This window comes from Entelurus aequoreus, linkage group LG18 (genome assembly GCF_033978785.1).
Source record: "Entelurus aequoreus isolate RoL-2023_Sb linkage group LG18, RoL_Eaeq_v1.1, whole genome shotgun sequence".
NCBI lineage: Eukaryota > Metazoa > Chordata > Actinopteri > Syngnathiformes > Syngnathidae > Entelurus > Entelurus aequoreus.
This window is the reverse complement of record NC_084748.1, coordinates 7,212,104-7,221,572: the sequence shown is the minus strand read 5'-3', so window position 1 is coordinate 7,221,572 and position 9,469 is coordinate 7,212,104. Positions and strand designations below refer to the sequence as shown.

At 42.1% G+C, this 9,469-nt stretch overlaps 1 protein-coding gene across 1 annotated transcript; it reads right to left on the bottom strand.

The window, feature by feature from the left end:
- Positions 1–1,530: 1,530 nt before the first annotated feature.
- LOC133633762 (transcription factor IIIA-like) lies at positions 1,531–3,060 on the bottom strand. Its single transcript, XM_062026428.1, has one exon. It carries the CDS (start codon positions 3,029–3,031, stop codon positions 1,898–1,900), a length of 1,134 nt encoding a protein of 377 aa, XP_061882412.1. The 5' UTR covers positions 3,032–3,060; the 3' UTR covers positions 1,531–1,897.
- Positions 3,061–9,469: the final 6,409 nt, after the last annotated feature.

The following is a 9,469-nucleotide window of genomic DNA, read 5'->3' as shown; positions in this document are numbered from 1 at the left end:
ATGTTATTTTTTTCTTCAATTCTGTTAAATTTAGACCTTTGTCACAATTTTTTGTTGCTTTTTCTAATAAAAATGATGTCATTGAAAGTGCATCGACATTATTTCATACGTAGGGTCAATTGAGGGAGACATAATGGTAAATATAGGCTTTTATTGTCATAGCGCATTTATTTTTAGCACATGATTTCATTAATTGTAAGGAAAAAAAACCTAACATTTTAATTCATTAATTAAAGCGTCATCTACAGTGTGAGGGGTGCTGTGAGGCCCCGGGGCCACACTTTGGACACCCTTGTTTAAACACTCGCTCTTGATGGCATTTGCATTTTAGCCTTCATGTGACTTAGTTTTGATCAACATTGTGCAGCTGAATTCGTTTTATTGTGAGATTTTTGGGGGCATTTTTGTGTTTGGACAATGGACAAATAGCAGTTTAATCAGAAGTAAACAATGGCTGTTTCTCAAACTTTTTTTTTCTTCAATTCTGTTAAATTTAGACGTTTGTCACAATTTTTTGTTGCTTTTTCTAATAAAAATGATGTCATTGAAAGTGCATCGACATTATTTCATACGTAGGGTCAATTGAGGGAGACATAATGGTAAATATAGGCTTTTATTGTCATTGCGCACTTATTTTCAGCACATGATTTCATTAATTGTAAGGAAAAAAAAACTAACATTTGAATTAATTAATTAAAGCGTCCTCTACAGTGTGAGGGGTGCTGAGAGGCCCCGGGGCCACACTTTGGACACCCTTGTTTAAACACTCGCTCTTGATGGCATTTGCATTTTAGCCTTCATGTGACTTAGTTTTGATCAACATTGTGCAGCTGAATTTGTTTTATTGTGAGCTTTTTGGGGGCATTTTTGTGTTTGGACAATGGACAAATAGCAGTTTAATCAGAAGTAAACAATGGCTGTCTCTCAAATGTTATTTTTTTCTTCAATTCTGTTAAATTTAGACGTTTGTCACAATTTTTTGTTGCTTTTTCTAATAAAAATGACATCATTGAAAGTGCATCGACATTATTTCGCATGTAGGGTCAATTGAGGGAGACATAATGGTAAATATAGGCTTTTATTGTCATTGTGTACTTATTTTTAACACATGATTTCATTAATTGTAAGGAAAAAAAACCTAACATTTTAATTAATTAATTAAAGCGTCCTCTACAGTGTGAGGGGTGCTGTGAGGCCCCGGGGCCACACTTTGGACACCCTTGTTTAAACACTCGCTCTTGATGGCATTTGCATTTTAGCCTTCATGTGACTTAGTTTTGATCAACATTGTGCAGCTGAATTTGTTTTATTGTGAGATTTTTGGGGGCATTTTTGTGTTTGGACAATGGACAAATAGCAGTTTAATCAGAAGTAAACAATGGCTGTCTCTCAAATGTTATTTTTTTCTTCAATTCGTGTTAAATTTAGACGTTTGTCACAATTTTGTGTTGCTTTTTCTAATAAAAATGACGTCATTGAAAGTGCATCGACATTATTTCGCATGTAGGGTCAATTGAGGGAGACATAATGGTAAATGTAGGCTTTTATTGTCATTGCGCATTTATTTTTAGCACATGATTTCCTTAATTGTAAGGAAAAAAAACAATTTACCGTATTCTTCGGATTATAAATCGCAGTTTTTTTCATAGATTGGCCGGGGGTGCGATTTATGTGTGAAATTACAACACATTACCGTAAAATATCAAATATTATTTATCCCATTCATCAGCAATCATCTTTCAAATGTCTATTCTTGGTGTTGGATTTGATCAAATACATTTCCCCCAAAAATGCGACTTATATGTTTTTATTCCTTCTTTATTATGCATTTTCGGCCGGTGCGACTTATACTCCGAAAAATAAGGTAATATTGAATTACTTGACAAGTCCTTTCCATTTACAGAGTGAGGGGTGCTGTGAGGGCCACTGAGAGTCCTTGGGGGTCCACAGCGGGACCACCCAGCAGGGACGTGTCCTGCAGCAGAGAGACCAGCTCCACGGGACCGGGGCCGTTCCCGCACACGCCGGCCACCTTGTCGCTGCAGCCGCTCAGCCGGGAGGTCAGCGACCTTTTGGGCCGGGGCATCCTCTTCCTGTCCGGGTCGTGGACCACGCGGTGCCGCCGGAGGCTCTGCTTCATGGCGAAGGCCCGGCCGCAGCCCGGGTGGCCGCAGGCGAAGGGCCGCAGCTCGTCGTGGAAGGCCCGGATGTGGCTCTGCAGGTTGAAGGTGGTGGTGAAGGAGCGCTCGCAGGCCTCCCGGGGACACTTGAACACCAGCCGGGTGTCCGAGTGGACCCTCCGGTGCTGCTCCAAGAACCAGGAGTCCTTGAAGACCTTGCCGCAGTGCTCGCAGGCGACCGCCGGCCGGTGCTGCTCCCTCCTGTGCTTCAGGTACTCCGTCCAGGTGGCGCCCGTGAAGGCGCACCCCTCCCGGGCGCAGGGGTAGCCCCGGTGCACCTTCATGTGGCGCTTGAGCGTGCTGGGAAAGGTAAAGCGCATGCCGCAGCCAGGGTGCGCGCACGGGTAGGCGGGCGCGCGCGTGTGGCGCTCGCTCATGTGCGACTTGAGCTGCTTGTGCTTGCGGAACGCCAGGCCGCAGCCGTCCGCCTCGCAGCGGTACCGCTTGGGGTCGCCGGCGTGGGCGCGGCCGACGTGCCGGGCCCGGTTGGAGTTGGTGGTGAAGGCCTGCGCGCAGCCGTCCACCGCGCAGGGGAAGGGGCGCAGGCCGCTGTGGCGGAGCTGGTGGCGGGCGAGGTGGGAGGCGCTGCAGAAGGCTTTCCCGCAGCCGGCGTGCGGACACGCGTGCGGCTTGACGCCGGTGTGCTTGCAGAGGTGCGCGTCCAGCTTCCACTGCTTGTTGTAGGCCGCCGCGCAGCCCGCGAACGAGCAAATGTAACGCCTGTCGCCCATGTTTGCCTCTTCGCCGACTTCAAATAACACAACATTTAATTCATCACAGCCATTTAGAGACGCGTTACCTCCGGGAGCCGTCGACACGTTTTCGCTTCTGACGCCATTAGTCTCCCCCATAAGCCTCTGCGGCGTGACGTCACATCCGGGACACCATCAGAGATGTTTTATGAAAGAGATGAAGATGTCATTCACTGTTGAAGAGATCCAACGACTTTAACATAGAAATGTTTGTCAACATTATTATAAGGCAGGGGTCGGCAACCCAAAATGTTGAAAGAGCCATATTGGACCAAAAATACCAAAAAAAATCTGTCTGGAGCCGCAAAAAATTAAAAGCCATATTACATGTGTCATGAGATATAACTTTAATTAAGAGGACTTAAAGGAAACTAAATGAGCTCAAATATAGCTACAAATGAGGCATAATGATGCAATATGTACATATCGCTAGCCTAAATAGCATGTTAGCATCGATTAGCTTGCAGTCATGCAGTGACTAAATATGTCTGATTAGCACTCCACACAAGTCAATAACATCAACAAAACTCACCTTTGTGCACTCATGCACAACGTTAAAAGTGTGGTGGACAAAATGAGACAGAAAAAGTGGCATAAAACACGTCCTAGAAAGTCGGAGAAATGTATACATGTAAACAAACTATACGGTGAGTTCAAGGACCACCAAAATAAGTAGGAAAAAACGGCGCTCGCCAAATACTCGAATGAGTGAAGCTTATTTAATATAAACAGTGTGATTTATAACAATTAGGGAGGTTTGTGTCATGTTTGTCCTCCTACAGAAACCATACTAAAACAAAAAAATACATTTTTCCCCTCATCTTTTTCCATTCTTCATACATTTTTGAAAAATCTCCAGAGAGCCACTAGGGCGGCGCTAAAGAGCCGCATGCTGCTCTAGAGCCGCGGGTTGCCGACCCCCGTTATAAGGGATGTCCGATAATGGCTTTTTTTTGCCAATATCCGATATTGTCCAACTCTTAATTACCGATACCGATGTCAATCGATACCGATATATACAGTCGTGGAATTAAAGGCCTACTGAAATGAATTTTTTTTAATTTAAACGGGGATAGCAGATCTATTCTATGTGTCATACTTGATCATTTCGCGATATTGCCATATTTTTGCTGAAAGGATTTAGTATAGAACAGGGGTGTCAAAGTCATTTTAGATGGGGGGCCACACGGAGAAAAATCTACTCCCAAGTGGGCCGGACTGGTAAAATCACGGCACGATAACTTAAAAATAAAGACAACTTCAGGTTGTTTTCTTTGTTTAAAAATAGAACAAGCACAAATGTACAAATCATAATGTTGTTAGGTTTTTATTTTACACATACATGTTGCGGTTAATAATTTATTTGTCATTATCTATATTTTCTGAATAAATGATGTGATAATGTTCATCATTGGTGTTAATGTTCAATCTATCAAGATAAAAATAAGTATATCAAAATCAAATTACAGGATGTTATTTATGTAGTTTGATCACTTTCCTCGACTGATGTACTAATGTGGTTTATTTTGTACATATGTAGCATCATCTACAAAGATACAAATAATTGCTATTGTGACATCTAGTGGACACATTTAGAACAGCAGTTTCTTTCATTCAAACATTTCAGGTACATTTTTATACTTTGCAAACTCATCCCGCGGGCCGGATAAATCCTGTTCGCGGGCCTGATCCGGCCCTCGGGCCGTACGTTTCACACCCCTGGTATAGAACAACGACGATAAAGATTGCAACTTTTGGTATCTGATAAAAAAAAGGCTTGCCCCTACCGGAAGTAGCGTGACGTAGTCAGTTGAACATATACGCAAAGTTCCCTATTGTTTACAATGATGGCCGCATGAAGTGAGAGAGATTCGGACCGAGAAAGCGACAATTTCCCCATTAATTTGAGCGAGGATGAAAGATTTGTGGATGAGTAAAGTGCAAGTGAAGGACTAGTGGGGAGTTGAAGCTATTCAGATAGGGAAGATGCTGTGAGAGCCGGGGGTGACCTGATATTCAGCTGGGAATGACTACAACAGTAAATAAACACAAGACATATATATGCTCTATTAGCCACAACACAACCAGGCTTATATTTAATATGCCACAAATTAATCCTGCATAAAAACACCTGCGTGTTTGTTATGCTAGCTCCTAGCTCCTCTGCTAGCTCCTAGCTCCATAGAACACGCCAATACAATTCAAACACCTGATCAACACACACAATCACTCAGCCCAAAAGACCGTTTACCTAACCCAAGGTTCATAAAGCTTATATATTTTTAAAAAGTTACGTACGTGACGCGCACATACGGTCAAGTTATCAAATGTTTAGCAGCCAAGGCTGCATACTCACGGTACCTGATATTCAGCTGGGAATGACTACAACAGTAAATAAACACAAGACATATATATACTCTATTAGCCACAACACAACCAGGTTTATATTTAATATGCCACAAATTAATCCTGCATAATAACACCTGCGTGTTTGTTATGCTAGCTCCTAGCTCCTCTGCTAGCTCCTAGCTCCATAGAACACGCCAATACAATTCAAACACCTGATCAACACACACAATCACTCAGCCCAAAAGACCGTTCACCTAACCCAAGGTTCATAAAGCTTATATATTTTTAAAAAGTTACGTACGTGACGCGCACGTACGGTACGGTACGTGTTATGCTAGCTCCTAGCTCCTCTGCTAGCTCCTAGCTCCATAGAACACGCCAATACAATTCAAACACATGATCAACACACACAATCACTCAGCCCAAAAGACCGTTCACCTAACCCAAGGTTCATAAAGCTTATATATTTTAAAAAAGTTACGTACATACGCAAAAAAAAGCCAAAGCTGCATACTCACAGTAGCACGTCTGCGTCTTTGTCATCCAAATCAAAGTAATCCTGGTAAGAGTCTGTGTTGTCCCAGTTCTCTACAGGCGTCTGTGGAACGAAGTCAAAAGTCCTCCTGGTTAGAGTCTCTGTTATCCGAGTTCTTCCATCTTGACTGCATCTTTCGGGAATGTAAACAAAGAAGCGCCGGCTGTGTACTGTTGTGGCTGACTACGTTCGAAAAATACGTCCATTTCGCACCGACAACTTTCTTCTTTGCTTGCTCGGCTTCCTTCTCCATAATGCAATGAACATGATTGAAACAGATTCACGAACACAGATGTCCAGAATACTGTGGAATTATGAAATGAAAACAGAGCTTTTTCGTATTGGCTTCAATGTGGGAGGCATACCCGTGTTCGCCGGTTTACGTCACGCGCATACGTCATCCTCAGAAGCGTTTCGAACCGGAAGTTTAGCGGCAAATTTAAAATGTCACTTTATAAGTTAACCCGGCCGTATTGGCATGTGTTATAATGTTAAGATTTCATCATTGATATATAAACTATCAGACTGCGTGGTCGGTAGTAGTGGCTTTCAGTAGGCCTTTAAAGGCCTACTGAAAGCCACTACTACCGACCACGCAGTCTGATAGTTTATATATCAATGATGAAATCTTAACATTGCAACTAGGGATGTCCGATAATGGCTTTTTGCTGATATCCGATATTCCGATATTGTCCAACTCTTTAATTACTGATACCGATATACCAACAGGTATAAAAGAAAGGGCCTCTCTATCCTCCTTCAAAACCGCAATAAAAGTTCACCTCCAGGCAGCTACAACCCTAAACTAACACCCTCCCCGGATTGCTAATAATCAAATGTAAACAATCAAATGCAGATACTTTTTCTTTTTCTTATGCCTTCTGATCCCTCTCTCTCTCTCTCTCTCTCTCTCTCTCTATGTCCACTACTTGATGTCCATACCCCCCCCCCCCACACCCCTGATTGTAAATAATGTAAATAATTCAATGTGATTATCTTGTGTGATGACTGTATTATGATGATAGTATATATGATAGTATATATCTGTATCATGAATCAATTTAAGTGGACCACAACTTAAACAAGTTGAAAAACTTATTCGGGTGTTACCATTTAGTGGTCAATTGTACGGAATATGTACTTCACTGTGCAACCTACTAATAAAAGTCTCAATCAATCAAACCGATACCGATATCAACCGATATATGCAGTCGTGGAATTAACACATTATTATGCCTAATTTGGACAACCAGGTATGGTGAAGATAAGGTACTTTTTAAAAAAATTAGTAAAATAACATAAATAAATTAAAAACATTTTCTTGAATAAAAAAGAAAGTAAAACAATATAAAAACAGTTACATAGAAACTAGTAATTAAGGAAAATTTGTAAAATTAACGGTTAAAGGTTAGTACTATTAGTGGACCAGCAGCACGCACAATCATGTGTGCTTACGGACTGTATCCCTTGCAGACTGTATTGATATATATTGATATATAATGTAGGAACCAGAATATTAATAACAGAAAGAAACAACCCTTTTGTGTGAATGAGTGTAAATGGGGGAGGGAGGTTTTTTGGGTTGGTGCACTAATTGTAAGTGTATCTTGTGTTTTTTATGTTGATTTAATTTTTAAAAAAAAAAAACGATCCCGATAATAAAAAAAACGATACCGATAATTTCCGATATTACATTTTAACGCATATATCGGCCGATAATATCGGCAGGCCGATATTATCGGACATCTCTAATTGCAACACATGCCAATACGGCCGGGTTAACTTATAAAGTGCAATTTTAAATTTCCCGCTAAACTTCTGGTTGAAAACTCCTTTGGATGATGACGTATGCGCGTGACGTAGCCAGTAAAACAGGAGTATCGGTAGCCCATAGAAGCCAATACAAAAAGCTTTGTTTTCATTTCATAATTCCACAGTATTCTGGACATCTGTGTTGGTGAATCTTTTGCAATTTGTTTAATGAACAATGGAAACTGCAAAGAAGAAAGTTGTAGGTGGGATCGGTGTATTAGCGGCTGGCTGTAGCAACACAACAAGGAGGACTTACTTGGATAGCAGACGCGCTAGCCGATGCTAGCCGCCAACCGCATCTGTGATCGGGTGAAGTCCTTCGTCGCGCCGTCAATCGCTGGAACGCAGGTGAGCACGGGTGTTGATGAGCAGATGAGGGCTGGCTGGCGTAGGTGGAGCGCTAATGTTTTTATCATAGCTCTGTGAGGTCCGGTTGCTAAGTTGCTAAGTTAGCTTCAGCTTCGTTAGCAACAGCATTGTTAAGCTTTGCCAGGCTGAGAATTATTAACCGTGTAGTTACATGTCCACGGTTTAATAGTATTGTTGATCTTCTGTCTATCCTTCCAGTCAGGGATTTATTTATTTTGTTTCTATCTGCATTTGAGCCAGATGCTATCACGTTAGCTCCGTAGCTAAAGAGCTTCGCCGATGTATTGTCGTGGAGATAAAAGTCACTGTGAATGTCCATTTCGCGTTGTCGACTCTCATTTTCAAGAGGATATCGTATCCAAGGTGGTTTAAAATACAAATCTGTGATCCACAATAGAAAAAGGAGAGAGTGTGGAATCCAATGAGCCAGCTTGTACCTAAGTTACGGTCAGAGCGGAAAAAGATATGTCTTTCACTGCATTCTAGTCCGTTACTCTAACGTTCCTCATCCACAAATCTTTCATCCTCGCTCAAATTAATGGGGTAATCGTCGCTTTCTCTGTCCGAATCGCTCTAGCTGCGTTGAAAACAATAGGAAAATATGAGGAGGTGAACAACTGACTACGTCACGCTACATCCGGTAGGGGCAAGGCTTTTTTTTTTATCAGAGACCAAAAGTTGCGAACTTTATCGTCGTTGTTCTCTACTAAATCCTTTCAGCAAAAATATGGCAATATCGCGAAATGATCAAGTATGACACATAGAATAGATCTGCTATCCCCGTTTAAATTTAAAAAATTCATTTCAGTAGGCCTTTAACTTTACTGTTCCTAATATACATAAACGACTTGTCATCGGCATGCGACTGTGAATTGTTCTTGTTTGCAGATGACTCGGCCCTGCTGGTATCAGACAGGGACAAGTCACAGGTGGAGAAAATCCTCAGTGCTGAGCTGTGTAGAACTTGCACCTGGCTCGCTGACAACAAGCTATCCATCCACTTGGGTAAAACGGAATCCATCCTGTTTGGGTCCCACATCAACCTTAAGAAAGTCAATGACTTCACTATAAAAGTGGGTGACATTGTAATCACCAGGAAAGATGAGGTCACCTGCCTAGGTTCCATTCTAGAGGCTAATCTTTCCTGTGATAAAATGGCAACCAAGGTAATCAGAAAGGTCAACCAAAGAACGAGATTTCTCTACAGAATCTCCTCTCTGGTCAACAAAAGCACCATGAGGATTCTGGCGGGAACTCTCATTCAACCCTTTTTCGATTACGCATGCACCTCCTGGTACCCTAGCACCTCCAAAACCCTCAAATCCATAGACTCCAAACATCCCAGAACAAGCTAGTCAGGTTACTTCTAGACCTCCACCCCAGATCCCACCTCACTCCTACCCACTTCTCTAAAGTGGGCTGGCTCAGGGTGGAGGACAGAGTTAAACAACTCGCAGTGAGCCTAGTCTATA

What these genes read in the sequence shown, in the direction of transcription:
- LOC133633762 (XM_062026428.1), bottom strand. Translation starts at nt 3,031, where the DNA reads ATGGGGGAGACTAATGGCGTCAGAAGCGAAAACGTGTCGACGGCTCCC.